General features: G+C 36.9%; 2 protein-coding genes and 1 long non-coding RNA gene across 6 annotated transcripts in view; all 3 read left to right on the top strand.

The window, feature by feature from the left end:
- The first annotated feature begins 496 nt into the window (after positions 1 to 496).
- On the top strand, positions 497 to 3,241 carry LOC122331041. The gene is made up of 3 exons (XR_006248114.1): positions 497 to 1,633; positions 1,862 to 1,955; positions 2,669 to 3,241. It is a non-coding gene; the product is annotated as an uncharacterized LOC122331041 (long non-coding RNA).
- Positions 3,242 to 5,734: 2,493 nt separating this feature from the next.
- Positions 5,735 to 15,300, top strand: dhtkd1 (dehydrogenase E1 and transketolase domain containing 1). 2 transcript variants are annotated; one of them, XM_043228412.1, is made up of 17 exons: positions 5,735 to 6,026; positions 6,245 to 6,397; positions 7,133 to 7,344; positions 7,476 to 7,670; positions 8,880 to 9,149; positions 10,367 to 10,538; positions 10,899 to 11,097; positions 11,178 to 11,490; positions 11,720 to 11,804; positions 12,369 to 12,508; positions 12,768 to 12,918; positions 13,243 to 13,349; positions 13,420 to 13,584; positions 13,677 to 13,759; positions 14,065 to 14,234; positions 14,970 to 15,055; positions 15,189 to 15,300. In XM_043228412.1, exons 1-17 carry the CDS (start codon positions 5,852 to 5,854, stop codon positions 15,288 to 15,290), a joined length of 2,778 nt encoding a protein of 925 aa, XP_043084347.1. In that variant the 5' UTR covers positions 5,735 to 5,851; the 3' UTR covers positions 15,291 to 15,300. The 2 variants fall into 2 exon arrangements, with proteins under 2 accessions (XP_043084347.1, XP_043084348.1); XM_043228413.1 differs by having other exon boundaries at positions 5,901 to 6,026; positions 6,342 to 6,397.
- Positions 15,301 to 16,707: 1,407 nt separating this feature from the next.
- camk1db (calcium/calmodulin-dependent protein kinase 1Db) overlaps positions 16,708 to 20,431 on the top strand; it is a 15,662-nt gene continuing 11,938 nt past the window's right edge. The window contains exons 1-2 of one of the 3 annotated variants that reach the window (XM_043228886.1): positions 16,708 to 16,725; positions 17,311 to 17,465. In XM_043228886.1, the coding sequence (XP_043084821.1) occupies positions 17,371 to 17,465 (95 nt within the window). In that variant the 5' untranslated portion in view covers positions 16,708 to 16,725; positions 17,311 to 17,370. Of the gene's footprint in view, positions 16,726 to 16,888; positions 17,466 to 20,431 lie in introns of those variants that run through there. The other 2 variants (XM_043228885.1, XM_043228887.1) reach the window with 2 other exon arrangements.

The raw sequence follows: 20,431 nt of genomic DNA, 5'->3' as shown, positions 1-20,431 counted from the left end.
TTTTAGGAGAGAGGAGATCTACCACTTAATTTAAAAATTAAAAAGCTAACTGAGACAATTATACAATAATGCAATTTTAACCCCGCGACTTTGAGTTTAGAATTGCTATAAACAACTCTGGAGAAAAAGTCAACACGCAATTTGAGAAAAAAAGGTCAAATAGTTGCACAATTTTGACTTTTTAATGCCGTTTTGAGTTTATTTCTCAGAACTTTCACTTTCTTGCAATTCTGAGAAAAAAAGAATTATGAGATTGTAAAAATCTGAATTGGGAGATAGCAACAGTGCAAAAAAAAAAAAAAAAAAAAAAAAAAAAAAAAAATATATATATATATATATATATATATATATATATATATATATATATATATATATATATATATATATATATATATATATATATATATATATATATATATGAACTGTGAAATATTAACACACTTATGAGAAAAAAGTCAGAAATAAGAAGCTTATATCCAACACAGAATAAAAAAAATAAAAATGAAACTGCAAAAATGTTTTTTATATATATTTTTCTCTCAATTAGCTAATGTCTAATAGATTTTCTGTTGCAGAAATAAGCTTCCATAAATCATATGGGATACAAAAAATAGAAAAAATACTAGTCACCTTCTAGTAGTTAAAAAGGTGTAGCTGCAGGTGGTTAGTTTTAAGGAATAAGACAGCTCGTCATGCACGCTGTCCTATTTGTGTGAGCAGCAGGTAACCTTGTGTTTATGCCGGAGCTCAGCTTGTGAACCGCTCCGGGTCCATTTTAAAAGGACAATGTGGCGATGAGGAGGAGGTGCGCGACTAAAATCAGAGCACATTTGCCTGGGAGGTGTGTTTGACCGCGTACGCATGGAGGCTGGAAGAGGGAGGAGGTGATTTGTTGCAATTTGGGGACATTTGTGAGCTGCCTCCCAACTGCAGACCTGTAAGAAGGAAAAAATACAAGCATATGAAATATCAGAGAAGTCATGCAATCTCACTGTGCCTTATGGGTAACTCAGCATCCATAAATTAATGAGAAAAGATTTTATTTTTCATTAGAGAAGATTTAAGCTGTCGGGAGGGACCAGATACGCCAGCCCATTGCAATCGTAGAAATTTCATTAAAATAGATTTTAGATTTTGATACAGATCTAAACTGAGTAATATAATTGTCTTAGGTTTAGATATAACGGAAATTATTTACCTTTTTTTCTGTATGCAAGGCCATTTCTGAGCAGTGAGACGCTGCAATACTTCTGTCTACCTATAGGTGGAAGCAAAGTGTTTATAATATCATTAAAACACCAAACATAGTGTTGTTTTGTTCTAAATAAATACATAGATACATATAAATAAACAAAAACAATCGAACTTTTATTTATTAATTATCATGGCCCAGTTTTACTTTCCATAGAAGACTATACCTGTTTATAAATAAATAAGGTGTACACTGTAAAAAAAAAAAAAAAAATCCGTAACTACTTCCGTTTTCAGTTGAAGGATTTTTCCGTATTTTAGTTCACAGGTGCTTTTCGGTTATATTTAATGACGCATTGCATTGTGGGTGAGAAGCAAACGCCATTAATAAACAGATTACTTCATTCAGTTTCCGGAGAAGGATCAGTTTAACGCCTCTGAGGTAAAATTAAAGTTTAGGATTTAGTGTTTGTTCTTACAATCTTTAGTAATGCCAATATTGTATTAAGGTGCTATATCTTATTAGTTTGTTTAGGCCCGTTGAGTTTAATTTAACGTTACTGTTTTGCATGTCCTCACACGACACGATGATTTGATTCCAATTTGGATGTAATTGCGGAGATAATGTGAATATATGTGACTGTGTCCTTTTACTTTAATGTTTTATTAGACTAATATATTGAAACTTGTGGCGCGAGTCGCGTGCGGGAGAAGCAGACGCCATCGACACGCTTGATTACTTCACCCGGAGAAGGATAACGCAGGTAAAATATTTAAGTTTTGCATTTAGTTTTTGTTCTTTTCCTTATTTTAGGCAGCATAACCCGTTTTAATAACGAGGTTATTGTATTTAAGGTGCTAGTTATACGTTTGTTAGACCCGTTAACCGTTTTGCTTGTCCACACACAGTGATTTGATTCGGACTTTTTGTGGAGATTATATGAATGTGCCCTTACATTTTAGTGTTTTATTAGTCTAATTTATGTCTGTTGGTAACGTTATTTTATTTTATTTTTTAGTTAAGAGACTTGCGTTTTACGTCTTACATATTGCCTGTTTTTGCTCTATTTCGGCAACAAAAATCATTATAAACCCAGCCATAGTACTGTTTTGCGTCCTGAATGAATCAACCGTTAAATGATTCGGTTCATTAGCTTTGATTCACTATTAACAGTGACTTGCTGCCACCTGCTGGTGGATTAATTTCACATTTAGCGCAACTTTTAAATAATTTCAAATGTCAGCATCCGACGTTTTGTTTAATATCAAAACATGTATGCGTTGTAAAATTAGGCCTTTTGTAAAGTTAAATAAATATGCAGATTTTAGCATGTAAAAGCTTTGAAAATATTGCTTCAGAATAAATTTACACCAAGAATCTAAGTGAAGCTATGCTAATTCTTAACCTTGTCTGCGTGTTACTCTTTCAGTGTCATTTCTTTACTTGCAAAGTTAAGCTAGTATTCATTTCTTTCAGAATTTTCCTGGGAGTAAATCCTGGTCAAAGGCTGAACGGAACAAAACATCAAAATCCTTAAAGACTGCCGAAATTCCTTTTGAAAATCCATGGAAGGTATAGGCTTTTTTTTTTTTTTTTTTTTTTTTTTTTCCCAAAAATGAGCTTGAACTGGATTGCTTCTCTTAAATGCAAAGCAACAATTGTTAAAAGTAACACTTCCTGCACATTTATTTTTTTTCTTTTTTTGACTTGCGGAGCTCAACTTTGACAGTGCAGCACTAATATTGTACACACAAATGCGGTTTAAAAACAAACAAAAAAACCTTTAGCGTTTTCTGCACATTGTTCAATAAAATACAAGCACCAAGCCTTGAATGCTAGTATGTCTGTAGGTATGTTTATTCAGCTGCAGCCCTGTTTTTATTCCTGCTTTTTTTTTTTTTTTTTTTTTTTTATGGCGCTCAGTGTTTTGACAGTGCATCACTGTTGTACACAATGCTGTTTAAAACAAAACATTGTTTTAATGTTGCTTGTGTGCATGCATAGTCGGTGTTCTAAATTTTTGCAGTTACATATGAAAATAAAAGCACACTGTTGAATACATTCACTAGTAAATAGTTTGTGTACATGTTTTACTGGACTACAGTTACTATAAAATTAGCTGTCTTAGCATAACTAGTTATAAAATTGATGGGTAAAGAAAAGGTTCCAGGGTTAAAATATTTAATGCCACAGAATACTACGCTAAGGTTTCAAAAATTGCTGTATAGCCCTAAATAGTAGGTAAAGTTACCACAGAATAACCTGGTAATTCTGACATAAGTTGCTTTTGTGTAGATTTAAGAGTAAAAAAGGAATAAGATACCTTACCATGTAACCTTAAAATTCACCTTTTTTGTGGAGGATGAAAGTGATTTTTAAAAAAATGTATTCACTCATATCAGATGTTGTACAGATGTCACGCTGTGGTTTGAGAAGGAGCGCTGTATGAGAATATAAATAATTGCAAGCAGGCAGAACAAAGCCACATACTAATGACCAAACTGGACTTGAAGCAAATGACTAAAGACAGCTGAATACAACACAATTAAAATTAAGGCACACAGAACCACATAGAAAAAAAAAACCACGTGATAGCATGGCGGAGCTGGGGGACTGATGGGTCACTGCGGAGAGGGAGCGGGGAGCCGAGGTGGAGTGCAGGACTCGCAGGTTCAAGGCGATGGTGACTGGCAGACCCGTGGCGAGCACCCGGAGATGAGCGCAGGGGCTGCTGGGAAACTTTGAAAGCGGCTGGACAGGGTGGGCAGACTGCATGTGAGCACTTGGGGCAGGGACTCTGGGCGGATGGACGGGGTTAAGGTCAGTTTCTAGCGCTTCCTGTACATCCAGCAGCCCCAGACATAATCAGCTCATCCTCAACCACGGTGCAGTGGGTGGAGCTCCTGGGTTGCAGCGGACTCCGATCCCTGGTCAGCGGTGGGCTGGGCTCTGGATCTGGAGAGCACCCGCTGGACGCAAGCGGCGACGCTCTCTCGAGGGCCGTCCCCGGGCAGCTTCGCTCGTGTGGAGGGGTTGAGTCCGCGGTAGTGGATCGAGCACAGGAAGCTGTCCGGGGAGCTCGAGTCGTTCGTGAGGGCGATGAACTCCTCCGTGTGGCCCTCAAGAGAGTGATCCTCCTGCTCCGGGAAATTGGAATCGTTCCACACGGAATACATTAGGGCAAAATTAAAAAACAAAGGGGAAAACACGCCGCTATTAACTTCTTTTTTTTTCTGTCACATTGTGGTTCAAGAGAAGGAGCGCTAGATGAGAATATAAGTCTTTTAATCTTCTACACACAAAATAAACTATAGTTACAGACAGAGGAAAACCACATAATAACAACTACAAACTGGACTGGAAACAAACTGGACTTAAATACAAAGTAAATGACTACATTAACAAGACACAGCTGAACACAATAATACAATTAACTGAAATTAGGGCACACCGAATCACATGGGACATGAAAACAAAACAAAAGAGTCCAAAGACGTGACAGCTGAAAAGACAGTGAGTGAGTGGCCTATTTTATGAGGATATTGAAAAGTGGGCATCTGTAGTTTTCTAAAAGTAACAGCACCTGCAGTCTGCTGACCTTGGGATGAATGTTGGTAGGAAATGGAAACTCTAAACCTGAAAATTAAAACAATTATTTGGAATAAAAAAATTAAATTAAAAAAATAAATTCTAAGATGTTTCCGCTATTTTACTTCAAGTTCTGGTAGGCCTATAAATTTCATAATACACAGTTTCGCAATACACTCATGACATACACAAATCTGCAGCTGTCCTTAAGTCAATACCACCAATAAACAACCTGGCTTTGTCTTACTATAAGCGTCCTCAACTTCTTAGAAACACCTCTCAGTTCACAGAAATATTTCACTGAAAGTTTTATTCTAAATAGGCATAAACCAGTTGACCTATCCAAGCCTTCTTACAAACCAAAGCCTCAATTTCAACCAATAGGCGATGAGCAAACCATCACCTCCCACCTGCCACTGTGCATTAGTGATGCTTAGTGCGACTCGTTGTCTCGAATCGGTTCTTTTGAACAGCTCATTTCAAACAACCGTTTCAAAAGAATAATTCGTCTATTCGTCGCATGGTTCCTAACAAGACGACACAGCTTGTGCATGCTCTAAATGCGCCTATATCGCAGTTTATTGTGCTTTTAAATATATATTTTATCATGAGGGTGTTTACTGTGTTTTAAAGTGTCCATTATTTACATCCTATGTTATTAAATATTATGCGCTACATTTACAGCTACACGGTTTTCCGTTTGAAAAGTTGGTTCATTTCGTTTATTGAGTTTGTTTACATGGACAGATACAAATGCTGTGAAGTCACTTGCATGAAAACATTCGGTGCAGGCCTAACGCAAAAATATATCCGCTGATTAATTGCAGTTTTAACCGATAAAATTTCAGACTTTTCGTAAAGTGCCAGTGTAAACGCTCTTAGTTTGTTGTTGACTCGGATTCTAGTGAGCGACTCGTTCGGACTGAACTGATTCCCTGAGAAGATTCGAAGCACATTGATTCGTTTAGGCATAGGACACCGCTGGTTTATTATGGCTGCACGCTAGAATGCGTGGCGCATAGAGGAACTTTCTAGCGTCTTTTATCGGAGTATATTTTATTTATTTACGCCATGTCAGGTGGCATTATGCTCATTAAACTACGTCGAATTTTGCACCGGTCTTTCGGTGCCAGACGGCCGTTTTTAGCGAGTTTATACCACACTCAGCGAGGAGTCTATGGTTTCAGACCGAGAGAGATTCCGGAGAAAGACGTTGGACTTCCGCTGATCTCCGCGCTTAACCAAGGTTGATAACACTAACCTGCCTCTAATGTTGTCTGTATTATTCTATTGTTCATGCTTTAGAGACCCATAACGTACGCCTCGGTAGCGTCGTACTTCTTAAAGATGCATTCTTAAACCTGCCAAAACATTAGAGATGCAGAGCTAAACCTGCAATGCTATAATGTGAGGAGTGAGGTGATGTATTACAAGCCGCGTTCGCTGGCTGTCTGATGTAAACAGATCACGGGCTGGCGAGACTGGTGGAGGCCTATCGAGCACATGGACACAAAGTAGCTAAAATTAACCCCTTACTCCCCCAAACCCCTGTGCTGGACAGCGTTCCGGAGATCGGCCTGTTGAACGGAGCCGTTCGTGGGGTCCTCAACACCACCGGTGAGCTTCCGCTTGTTTCCTCTGTTAAGACGATGTTGACTTGCACAATAAAAAAATAATTAAATACAAATACGTGTCTTAAAAAAATTGTATTTTGGTAACTTACATAATTTCGAAGCTGGTCATAAACGCGTGTTCCGGGTTCAAAGGCTGTTAAAGTATGTATATGGGACGGTAAATGGCAATATGTAGAAAATGTTTTGTGCAGAAATGGGTTTACAGTAATTGCATTCACTTGTATGTCTGTATGGGGAAAGGAAATAGAATATAAATGCATAAATGTGCACTCTTGTATTTATTAATCCACTTATTGTTTTACAATAATATATTTTAAATACAATGTTTTGAGAGGGTAGGACAATTTGGCCTAGTTATTATATATTAATATATTTTATCTTATTATATATTATAAGATAAAGAACTTGTTATTATTACTATTATTATTATCATCATCATTATTATCATTATTATTATTATTATTATTATTATTATTGATAGTTTGTAATGTAAAAGGCTGTAATGCCATTTAATACTATATTTTGCAGAGATTATAATATTTTTATCCCTGCAATATCTTGCACCCATACACTCTATTATTCTATAATCGGTTTATTAATCGCTTTTCTTCTAAACTAAAAGATTAGTTAAAATGATAAATTATTGTTGCATATTCAAATAGTTTATTTTATTTTAAGTGGTGTTTGTAAAAATATTAGTATGATGTCTTCGTTGCAGGATTGCAGCATTTCGGAAAAGCTGAGGCGACTTCTGAAGAAGTGGTGGCTTATCTGGAGAGGACATACTGTGGGAGAATCTCAGTGGAAACCACTCAGCTCCAGAGCTTGCAGGAAAGAGAGTGGTTTGCAAACCGGTTTGAGGAACTCAAGAAAGAGGCGTTTTCGCCAGAGGAGAGGAGACAGCTTTCTAAGCTCATGCTTGAATCGCAGGTAGCGCAACCCTTTTAATCCACTCGCTTTTTATGTGAATGTCCTCGGGTGCCCGTTACGCTTTGAATAGCGTGTGAATCATTACACACTGGCGTCAGCAAAAGTATGTATCCTGTGTTATCTTTTTAAAGGAATTTGACCACTTTTTAGCTACCAAGTTTGCCACCGTCAAACGATATGGGGGCGAGGGAGCGGAGAGCATGATGGGATTTTTCTACGAGCTGTTCCGCTCTTCGGCGTACAGTGGAGTGACAGATGTGGTCATGGGAATGCCTCACCGCGGACGTCTCAACCTGCTCACCGGGCTACTGCAGTTCCCACCAGAGGTTGGTATTTATTTCTTCTGGCTTTATAGATTTCTGACACCGCATAGACCACGTGACATCAGTGGCTCATCAGCTGCAATCATACTTTTATTGTAGCTTACTTTATTCATCAGTTTCTTCTCTTGTGCATCAGCATAGAGTAGTTCATAAAAAAAAAAAAAAAGTCTGAACCACTGATGTCACATGGACTATTTTAATGAGGTTCTTACTAGCTTTCTAGACCTCGAATGTGTCTGTTGCACTGCTGTCTATGCAGGGTCACAAAGCTTTTGGATTTTATTCGAAAAATATCTTGATGAATGAAGGTCTTATGGGTTTGGAACAACATCAGGGTGATGATTTTATGATTAGACGCTGACAGTCCAGTAATTAGCACGATGCCATATGATGTAAGTGCATCTCTTGAGTTCAAGTCCTGACTTGCGATCTTTTGTGGATCCTGTTGCTAACTCTCCACCCACACCTTCCTGTCATTTTTCTATGGTACTGTCAGCTTTAATGCCATAAAAAAGGCCCAAAAATTCTTGGGTGAAGTGTCACTTTAAAAACAATACATAAAAAAAAGGAAGCATTACTAATACAAAACTAAAGGAAAAACTTTCTGAAATAATATGTGCAAAAATGATAATGTAATGATTCTTGTAATATTTTCTCTACTGATCTTATTTTGTTCATTTGTTGTATAGGTCTCACAAAAATGTAAATCTCATTATTTACTCACCGTCACGTTTGTTCCAAACCTGTATGAATTGTGAAACATAAAATAAGATATTTTGAAGTATGTTGGTAGCCAAGCATTTTTGCTAAAAACTCTGCTAAAAAAAGGGCTCCGTTAAAGCAAAAAACTCTGTGACATTTCTCCAAATATCTACTTTTATGTTCGAAAGAAGTCCTAGATGTTTGGAACGATGTGTGGGGGAGTAAATGATAACTTAATTAACATTTGTTGTGTGATTTCTTAAATTTACGTTTACGTGCACGCGTTCGGTTCAGAATCGATTCATTGTTTTTCTTCCTTGTCAGTCATGTTTATGCCACCTTTAATTCCTCCCCGATTGTTTCTTCATTGCATCCAGTCCTACGAGTCACAATCTACCTCCTCGTCCTACACGAATAGACTCATTCTCCAAGAAATCACAGCTTATTTAGGGAGAACAATATAATTGGCTTGTTGCTTGCGTTTGACAAATCTTCGTTTCTCGCTCTCAGCTCATGTTCCGTAAGATGAGGGGTCTCAGCGAGTTTCCGGAGAACTCTCCCTCTATTGGAGACGTGCTGTCTCATTTAACCTCCACAGTGGAGCTGGACTTTGGGGCGGGACACCCTCTCCATGTCACCATGCTGCCTAACCCCTCCCACCTGGAGGCCATCAACCCCGTGACACAAGGAAAGACTCGTGGCCGTCAGCAAGTCAAACAGGACGGAGATTACTCCACTGACCCTCACGCACGACCAGGAGACAAAGTCATCTGCCTGCAGGTTCTGGGCTATAAATATGAAAAATACACTATATGCTGATACATAGTAGTTGTGATAATGTTATAACATAACAGTTGTCAGTGTTGGGAAGGTTACTTTGGAAATGTAATCGGTTACAGATATAGAAGTAGTGTAACTTTTCAATTACTTTCAAGTAATTTAACTTATTACATTTGATTACTAAATGTTTTAAGTTTTAAATCAGGCTGAGTTAACATTACACTAGCACTTAATTGATAAAATAATAAGTTAAGTGATAATGCACATCTTTATTTTGCAATAAGAACTGGCTGAATGTTTATTATTCCGCTTATTGCATGGCTGCTTGCCACAAAAGTAAATGAATAGACATGAAATACTGATCTGAATTTAAATATTTGAACACAAAGCTACTAAGAAGGAAGCCGTTTCTAGCAAGCGGGCGACTAGATGGACGTTTAAGGGATTTTATAACACAGCTTTTCACCACATAAATAATGAATTGCGAGTACTTCCTTTGCTAGTTTGTTAGTTATCTTGTAATGCATTGCATTGTGCAAAACAAAATGGCAGCGGCTGTGTTTGTACGACTCGAGAGAGCAAGTTGAGAATTAAAAAATTGTGCACATAATTGAAATGAGATTTATTTTTTTTTTTTTTTAAATGCAAAGCTTCCACCAAAAAAAAAACATTTCCTAGCAAGCATATAGCACTGAGTATAGTTACCAGGATGAATCTGTTATTAGGTTTTATGAGACGCTATCGAGGAATAACATTTGTACCTTGCAATGTCTCGACTGACCAATCAGAATCAGGCATTTCACAGAGCCATGACATTATTGGACCACCACAAAATCAGGCTTAACACCATCCTGAGGTTAAATACAGATTTTAAAAAAATGTTTTTATCTAGTTTTGACAAGAAACACTGACATCAAACACCATGGAAAAAAAACTATTAATCTATTAAGCATTTGCCATAAACCCAAATAGGAAATAAAACAGCTATCGAATAATCACGTGTCCTAAACTCCAGAAACATTGGTGTCTCATTTTGTGTGTTTGAGAAAACTCACATATAACCCCCTCTCTAATCATTAACATTTTCAAAAGTAACTCATTTAATAGCACAATGTTTCTCAGTAACTAATTAATTACAGTTAGATTTATTTTGTAATTAAATGATGTTACATTTAACTAGTTACTCCCCATGACGGTTCTTTATCTGCTGTGTACAGGTTCATGGCGATGCTTCGTTTTCAGGCCAAGGCATAGTACCGGAGACCTTCACCCTGTCAAATCTCCCCCATTTTAGAGTAGGTGGAAGCATCCACCTTATCGTGAACAATCAAGTGGGCTACACCACTCCCTCAGAGAGGGGCCGATCATCTCTTTACTGTAGTGATGTTGGTATGTATTTGTGACTAACCTGAATAAGAAAAAGTGAAAGACAGATAACATTAGACAAATAAGACTTAAAGTTGTATTGTTCATCAAAATAAAAATATTATGATTATTATTTATGACTGTACAGTACAGTATTTCTGTATATTTCTTTATTTTGTTATTATTTATACATTATATATTTTATTGTTGTTGCTGTTATTGTTATTATTTTATACATGGTTATATTACGTGTTTACAACAATAAAAATTTCTGTTCCGTTTTTTTTAGTATCACTGAGATACAATAATAGTTGTATATTATTAGTATTATTAAGAAAGTAAAATAAGAACAACATTTTTGCAATTGTGTTTGATGCTGTTCAGGTAAAATGGTGGGATGTGCAATAATCCATGTGAATGGCGATGATGCCGAGGAGGTCCTCAGGGCGACCCGGCTGGCCGTGGAATACCAGCGACGTTTCAGAAAAGACGTTATCGTAGACCTGCTTTGTTACCGCCAGTGGGGCCACAATGAGCTGGACGAGCCCTTTTTCACAAACCCCGCCATGTATAAAATTATCCGGTGGGTACCTCTACCGGTCACCTTTTTAGAAATACACTTTTTAAATGTAATTAACTTCCCTCTTTTCATTGCCGTTCCAGCTCGAGAAAAAGCATCCCTGATTCGTATGCCGACCAGCTCATCGCTGAGGGTCTGATGACAGAGGAAGAGCGTGGTCAGATCAAGACCGCCTACTACGCTACGCTCAACGACCGGCTGAGCAACATGACCCTCTACAGCCCTCCACCCACCAACCTCCAGGGCCGCTGGGGAGACCTGGTGGAGCCCCAGAACAGAGTCTCGCTCTGGGACACAGGCGTAGCGCTGCCCCTGCTGCAGTTCGTCGGAGCTAAATCGGTAGACATACCTGAAGAGATTCAGTTGCACAGTCACCTGAGGAAGACGCACGTTCAGGTACCGAAAGAACATCTCGCTTGATCCATAGTTCATCCAATTCCACAGTTTTATGGAATTAAAAAAAAAGAAACAGAACAGTTGGGAGTTTAACTTTTCGTGTGTTATGTAGCTGTAGGAACATCGATAATGTCTGTGAATGGCTCTTCAGAAATACGTTTCTGTGTGAAAAATTGACGCAGTCCAGTTGATTTGAACAAACACGAACAAATGTCTTGATTTGTCTCAGGCGCGTTTGCAGAAACTGGAAGAGGGTACAAAATTGGATTGGTCCACAGCAGAAGCCCTGGCGTTTGGCTCAATGTTGTGCCAGGGTAAAGTGTTCAGCTCTCCCTCCTTGCACTGTTAAAATGAATATTACAAGAATGCTTTCAGTCTTTATCTGTATGCAGATTTTCCCCTTATCATTGTTACTTTTTTTGCTGGCTATTTCAGGATTTTGGCCACGTAATTGAGATATATATATATATATAATCTGAAAGCTGAATAAATATTTGGCCGAAATACAGTTATTTAAATAAATATATAATTTGTGATTTGTGGCATATGATTCATATAACATTTCAATAGTTTTTATCCAGACAATGTATTTTTGACTGGTTTTGTGGTCCTGTGTCGCATATTCTTAAGAAACATTGAATAATAAATAAAATTAATGAATAAATCGTTTCAAAAGAACAGCTTTCATTTAGAATGGAACTCTTTTATAATAATGTAAAATTCACTTTTATCTATTTAATTCATCCTTGTGGAATAATATCTTTCATTAAAAAAAAAACCCATTGTACTGACCCTAAACATTTGATCATCAGTGTACAAGTAAATATGTTAACGACAGACAGTTTAAAAGACGCTGTTTTTATATGGATTCAATGCAGGCTTTAATATCCGTATCAGTGGTCAGGATGTTGGCCGGGGTACGTTCAGTCAGCGTCACGCTATGGTTGTGTGTCAGGAAACCAACGACATGTACATCCCCCTCAATCACATCAACTCTGAACAAAAAGGCCACTTGGAGGTGAGCCAAACCAGACACAGACACAACATGCACAGCGTACTGCAAACATGTTTTTTTTTTTTTTTTTTTAACATTACATTTTAGATTTTTGATAGCTTTGTACTGCAACTCAATACACCAGCTGCTCTTCATTCCTGAGCTGGGTGGTTTGCTGTTTTTATTCTTTCAGGAAGCACATTTAATTACTGCTTGCGTGCGTGTGTATGCATGTGTGTGTGTGTGTGCGTGTGTGTGTGTGTGTGTGTGTGTGTCCTCACAGGTGTGCAACAGTGCTCTTTCTGAGGAAGCTGTTCTGGGGTTTGAGTATGGAATGAGCATTGCTCAGCCTAGACTGCTGCCCATCTGGGAGGCTCAGTTTGGAGATTTCTTCAACGGTGCCCAGATAATATTCGACACTTTCCTCTCTGGAGGTAAGCAAAAAATGCAATCAAATGTCAAAGGAGCAGTTCTATCATCATTTACTCACCCTCAAGTAGTTCCAAACCTGTATGAATTTCTCTATTATCCCGAACACAAAGAAAGATATTTTAAAGAAAGTTTGTGACCAAGCCGTTTTGGGTCACCATTGACTTCCATAGTATTTTTTTTTCCTTACAATGGAAGTCAATGGTGACCCAAAACAGCCTGGTTCGATTTTCATTTTTCAGCTAACTTTTCCTTTAAGGATCACAGTATAATGTGCTCAAATGGATAAATGAGAGCCTAAATCCTGTTTTGTGTCAAATCTTCTTAAGGCGAGGCGAAATGGCTCCTGCAGAGTGGATTGGTCATCTTACTGCCGCACGGATACGACGGAGCCGGACCGGAGCATTCGTCTTGCCGAATCGAACGCTTCTTACAGGTGAGTTTATGCACGCTCTCTTACAAAAAAACGACACCTTCCAGCGCTACTGATAATCTTCCTCCCGCAGCTGTGTGACAGTAAAGAGGAAGGTGTGGACGGAGACACGGTGAACATGGGAGTGATCAATCCTACCCTCCCAGCTCAGTACTTCCACCTTTTACGGAGACAGATGATCAGAAACTTCAGGAAGCCGCTGATCGTGGCCTCTCCTAAGACCCTGCTGCGCTTTTCTGTGCGTATATAGATACACGAGTTGTATGTATTTTTGGTGAAAAACATTTTGTGTTGTTTTAATAAGGGATATTGACTTGTTTTTTGCACCAGGGGGCAGTGTCAAGCTTGGCTGATATGGGTCCAGGAACTTCCTTTAAGCCTGTCATCGGTGATACATCTGTAAACCCTGCAAGGTATTTCATTCATAGGTCTTTAATGGAAAGAGATACAATTCAAAACATCTGTTTATGACATTTCCAGCATACGTACCTGATTCAGGGGAAAAAACCTGCTCAAAAAAAGTTCTTCATAACAAAAACAGATTGATTTGCTTTTTTTTTGCATCTTCCTATTCAAAAAATATATACAAATGAAAAGGGATGTAGATACAATATCAATGCATGAACACAAAACATAGACTGTATACTTATGTGCTCAATCCATTAGAACCAAAACACATGTATTGACAAAACGCGTATCTTTTGCTCTTGTTTTGCAGTGTGCAGCGGGTTCTGTTTTGCTCTGGTAAACATTACTACGCCCTGCTGAAACACAGAGAGACGTTACCAGAGGCAGAAAAAAACACCGCTCTGATCAGGGTGGAGGAACTGTGTCCTTTCCCCACAGAAGCCTTACAACAGGAGCTAAATAAATACACAAACGCCAAAGGTGAGTTCCTCATATACACACCTTTTATTTACGAAACGGTCTAATCATAATTGGCATGTGTTTCTTTGGTTCTGTGGCAGCTTTCTGCAGAGGTGTTTAGAAAATTTTTATGAAAAAAAAAACAAAACAAAAAAAACATGCACTACAAAGCTCCATGGAAAAAATACATAGAAAATTACTCGTTTTTCATTATCAAATTAAAAATAGCATTGTGTTTTTTAAAATCACTTTTGATTAATTAAACTTATTGATTGATTAATTAGTGTAATCAAATTTTTTTTTATTAAATTAATTTTATTTGAGCTGTTTTGAACTTTATTTTTACCCAAACTTCAAAAGTTTAAAATATTTTCTATTACAGTCTTGTGTTGTTAGCAAACTCTCCAGGTTCTGTATATTATATTATATTATATTAGTCGCATCCAAAATAAATGTTTTTGTTTACATAATATATATTGGTGTATTGTGTATATTTGTTTAATTAAATTCACGCACATTCAGTATATATTTTTAAATATTTGCATGTATATACATTTCTATATTTCTATAAATAATATATTTAATATAATCAAAACATGCTTTTCTTAAATATATGCACGTCTTTGTATTTATATGTAGGCAATAAAAAAAACACCGTATTCACGTATCTATTATATAAACAAAAACGTTTACTTTGGATGGGATTAATCATTTGACGGCGCTAATTCTATTATATATTTTCCTCTCCTATAACAGAGTTCGTCTGGAGTCAAGAGGAGCCGCAGAACATGGGCTGCTGGTCATTTGTATCGCCGAGATTTGAAAGGCAGTTAGCCTGCAAGGTCAGGTTCACCACTTCGGCTAATAGAGGGCCTCTCAGCTAACGCCTCGATCGCTTAAATTCACGACAGTCGTCAAATTAGCACTGATTTATTGCAAAATGATTGATGTTGATCCGGTCGTTTGTTTCCTCAGCTGAGATTGGTCAGCAGACCAGCATTACCCGCTCCTGCCGTGGGCATCGGTACCCTCCACCACCAGCAGCACGAAGCCATCCTGACTGCGTCCTTCTGCTGAAACCACGCAAGAAAAAGACCGTCTCATTGTAGCAAACAAGCTACGACTGGTACACTGAGCTCTGTTTGTAGCCCGAGTGCTAAACGGAGGGAAAGTGCAGGTTTGACTGTTTATCGCGTCCCCTTATTTAGGTAAAAGGGAACATCTGTTGGCTGAAGATAACTTACTGACATTTTGATCAGTTTATCAGTACACCTATCGAAAGTAATTGATATTTCATTGCAAAATAAAGATTTTATTGTATAGAAGAAATGTAGAAAATGTTTTCATAGCACTTTTTAGTGGTCGGCGCGTTAAAAGCGTGCATGTGAATTAAGGGCTGCTCGGAATCAACTCTTTTCAAATGAATGTGGAATTGTTAGGAAATAACAAAAAAAATTCGATTTTTACGTGCTCACGAAGTGAAAGTATTCATTGAAAATAATAGGCCTACCTCTCAAAAACTTCACAGAAATGAGAACAATGAAATTGAGCTTCGTACGCAATGTTGCCGTTTGGTGTAGTTTACGCTGCTGTGAATGTTTCCCTATGATAAACCCAATCCAGTTTATGACGTTGAGTTATATTAATTTCTCAGTAGTCGCAGTGCTGTGTGGATGCAACTGAATTTGTATTTGAATACTTATTCTGGACATAAAAAATAAAAAAAATAAAAACTTTAAATCTCTCTTCTTTTTTTTTTTTTTTTTTTTTTTACCATTTAACATATGCATCGTGCAGCGCAAAGATATTAATATTAACCTGTTTGTCGCTTGGTATATTCACTCTCAATCAATCAATTTTAAAGAATTACATTTCATGTTTCCTTTGGAAAAGGTCATTCATGAAATTAATCAGAAGTAGGTAATTAGGATTTTAAAGGAAACTACATTTCTGTCAGTAATTATTAACCCTAACTAAATCTTTAACTGTGTTTCGGGTTTTGGAATATTAAGCTATATTAGAGAACACTACAGAAAAAAATATTGCTTTTGCGGTTAAACATTCCTCAACAGTCTTCTTTCTTAGGAAAAAAGAAAATACCCAAAATATAGGCCTTTAACTGTGGAATTTTTTGTTATTTGTTACAATTTTTCCATTTGCTGTGTTTTCAAAGACATTTAGTAGCATTTCATTCAGTTGATGTATATAACATTTTATTCCTAAAAAGATAGTGATGGGGGTGTTAACATTTTTTTTAATTCATTAATTTGTGTGTGCGTATGTATATTTATTATTATAGTTATTATTTGTGATTTAAAGCAAATATTTCAAATATTTAATACGTCAGCAAAATGAAACGACGATTTTAAACCTTACACGTTTATTCAATGTTCAGACATCTGTTCTGCAAATGTATGCAAATTAGTATATATTTCAATAGCTAATCCATCATTTGCATATTTAAGCATACCGTTACAGAACACTTGTAAAGCAAGCGTCTTAACGTACTGTGGTGAGTATTTTGATGCCTTTATTATTATTATTATTTATTTTATTTTTTTTAATAGCGTTATTCACCTGTAGTGTCTTGGAATGTTTATTATTCATAGCCGCATTAGTGTTTGTTTCTTTATTTAAACAGACCGTTTATTAGAGCGTCCTCCACACTTAGGGAGTTCGTGCGGCTGATGATGAACGCGTCGTTATTCTTGATGCGGCAGGTGTACCGTTCCTGACGCAGTCTTCAGCCGTCTGCTGTCACCCCCTCGCACGCGCTCCCCGGTTATTTACCGGGCAACAGTTGCATCATTTGTCAGCCGGTGCGGTACAACAGTCCTGCTTCGCGGCACCTCGAGAACGCGGCATCACGCATTTGCGCGCGCGTTGCACGTTCCGTCGGTTCGGCTCGAGCGCGGTGAGTCAGTGAGGCGGGATTGGATTGGTCGCCGTGCGTCGGTCGGTCCTCGTTCTGTTGGCGGTACCGTAACCGGGCGGCATGGAACGGAATGCGGGCAACGATTAAAGCCGGTCACACGGTCACAGAGACCGACACTCGCGTTCGCGGCTTTATTCGTTTGTGTTTTGTGTTTCCTGTAAGGCTGGAAAGATTGACGCGTTAAGAAGGTTATTCGGAGGCAGCGCTCACCCTGGAAGCACCATGGCCAGGGGAAGCGAGGAATCTGTGAATGGATCGTGGAAAAAGCAAGTGGATGACATCAGGAAGATATTTGAGTTTAAGGAAATCCTCGGGACGTGAGTATGAACGATGCTTTGACATTGTGAACGACTGGCGGTTCGCCTTCTCAAAGTTTGACCTGAGAGAATATTCTGATGTTGCAGACAGGCGAAATACCTAACTTTATCATCGCATTAAAGCAATATTTGCTGGGTCATAAACTGCTTGAAAATTCAGCACTTATTTTTCGACTCAGTAACTGAACGAGAAGGTAAAGGTGGCGTTTTTGTCTCGTGAATGCAGCGTTACGTGTAACGACTGGGCGCTTATTTGCATATGTATATATAGCCTATGAAAATAAAAGCTTGTATATGGTATTTGGGTAGCTGACCTATCAATGTTTCCTATGATCTGACAGAAAATGTAGGGAAAAAAACATCTTATTCTATTTGTAATATTTTTCTCGTTTTATTATGTATATTATGTTTTTTTTTCTAGATTATTGCTGTGTCACACCATAGGACACAGTCCTGTTTTTATTTGTCAATTGCCCGTTCACTTTACTAGCAGCAATACACTTATATTATTAATTTAGACATCAACAGACAGGTTTAATAAAAAAATGTTTCATCCCCCAGTTATCTGTCAACCCTGTTACAATCATGAAAAAGTCTGTCTGTCTGTTTATGTATATGTGTATATATATGTGTATATGTGTATATATATGTGTATATATATATATATATATATATATATATATATATATATATATGTATATATGTGTATGTGTATATATATATATATATATATATATATATATATATATATATGTATATGTATATATGTGTGTATATATATATATATATATATGTATATGTATATATGTGTATATGTGTATATATATATATGTATATGTATATGTATATATATATGTATATGTATATATGTGTATATATATATAACATTTTGTATGTTTTGTCACTCAAGCTGGGTATTTTTTTTATATCAGCATTAAATATTTTTACTTTCTGTACATGTTTGTATTATTGATTATATATATTATTTACTTGAATTCTTTCCTTGAATTTGTTTTCACAGGTTATCTGTCAACCCTGTTAACATTATTAAACAATTATTAAACATTAACAATTATTAAAATTAAACATAATTCAAAAATAAAACTCTCAAAATAAAAATACAACCGCTCTCTTAAATTTTGTAGGGTTTGTCAGTTAACCCTGTTACCATTTATGCAGTTTTATACAGTAAACAAACTGATTATTGACAGCTGAATGTTTATAGCAATGTCAGCATACTTCTTCTAATAAACACTTTGTTTAATGACCTTGAGCGCAAGACTAGTAAGTCTAAAGTCTAAACGAACTGTAAAACTCTTTGACTAAGGTGAAGGCGTATCCCAGCATTCCCTTGTTTGTTCTAATGCAATACACAGTTGCATATTGAATCAGACATATAATAGGGTGTTTTGGTGTGGGCAATGTGGTCTGTATCAATGCATATGTATGCATTTTAAATCCATACTTAACCTACTTGGCGTAGCGGGTTTTAATGTGCAGGCCTTCTTCTGTCACTTTTAATATCCCACACCCGGCAACATGGCCTTATGTTCTCACGAACAAATGTTCCTCCTCCGTTGTAGCAGCAAAGAAATACAGGTTACCTGGGTTTTCCCTAGTAATTCCTTGAAATAGACCAAGAGATGTCTATTTATATGGTGTACAGGGACCAAAAACAGGACAGGTATTTTTATGTTCCTTGGAGAGAAAACATTTTTTTTCACCATTTGTGTGGTTTATATGTATTAATATATATTTATTTACTTGCTAGATAGTCCCTCAGCTGACATGTTCAGCACTATTGTAAAATGATCTATGCGTAATTTTCATATGTTAATTAGAAATTGATTGCAATGCATCTGCGCTATATCGTAGTCTTTTGCTATCATAGTCTTTTTGTAATTAATTAATTTAATTGTTTTTTTTTATGTAATTACTTTCAATTTAGTGCCTTTTTGAAAATATGTTTATGAGGCACGGGATAATGTTCAGGTCAATGATACCTCGAATGTCAATTTAATTTTATTACTTTTTGTTTTGTTTTGATTAGTATTTAATTTAGGTTTTCAATCCAGTGCCTTTTCCAAACATCTAAATATAATGTGTTTAAAGCACTTGATTGTGGTCAGGTTTTATTATTATTATTATTATTATTATTATTATTTTCCCTATATAAGGCAGGTGAGCTCAAATGATTATTTAATTTTTTTAATTTTATTTGATTTAGTTTTTATTTTCTTAATTCAGTGCATTTTCCAGACGTCCGGAGATAATGTGTGTACAAGTCAGATGAGGGTGCTTAGGTCACAAACGGACAATATGACACGATGGAGATCTCTATTACATAAGGTTTTTACAATAGCACGCCAAAAGTCTCTTACAAAAGGATTTACTGGCAGCTTTAGTGGATACAGACCAATCCTGATCTGTAAATGTTTCATTTGTACAGAAGCTCCATTAGTCCCGTCAGTTACAATAGATTTGAAGAGAATACTCCAATTTACATGCTTCCATGTCACAGGCTCTGATACCGTATCTGTCTCAGTCTGACTTACAGAGAGACTTGAGTAACAGAAAACCTCTAAGTCTGCGGTCATATATCACATATCGCGTGTCCAGATTATATATAATAGTTTTTATTGTGCTGTGCAAACACCATTGCAGATACGTTTCTATGGTTGTTCTAATACTCGGAGGATGTCATTTTCCCTCAATATTGCAGTCATTTGTGTTCTTCTGATTTCAAAGATGATAGGGATTATGATACAATGAACGTAAGTCATCGCAAACAGCATCAATTACTCCCAGAGTGTTCAGATCTGCTCTTGGGGAATATTTTCATGCAGAGTTTAGCTTAAAGGACTATACTTGAAACATTTGAGCGGAAAGTAACGGTGCATTCAAAATCAAGTAGAAACTTGAGTTTGAACTGAATTCATGACTGTTAAAAAGTGTCCATCAGCTAA

Source organism: Puntigrus tetrazona, chromosome 25, assembly GCF_018831695.1.
Source record: "Puntigrus tetrazona isolate hp1 chromosome 25, ASM1883169v1, whole genome shotgun sequence".
NCBI lineage: Eukaryota > Metazoa > Chordata > Actinopteri > Cypriniformes > Cyprinidae > Puntigrus > Puntigrus tetrazona.
Note: the sequence above shows the minus strand (reverse complement) of the source record. Positions and strands in the feature narration are given on the sequence as shown.

Excerpts from the sequence above, each read along its gene's own strand:
- dhtkd1 (XM_043228412.1), top strand. The coding sequence starts at position 5,852 with ATGTCAGGTGGCATTATGCTCATTAAACTACGTCGAATTTTGCACCGG. Across the intron at positions 11,805-12,368 it reads TGGCTCAATGTTGTGCCAGG|GCTTTAATATCCGTATCAGT; the intron begins GTAAAGTGTTCA and ends GATTCAATGCAG. Across the intron at positions 13,760-14,064 it reads ACATCTGTAAACCCTGCAAG|TGTGCAGCGGGTTCTGTTTT; the intron begins GTATTTCATTCA and ends CTTGTTTTGCAG.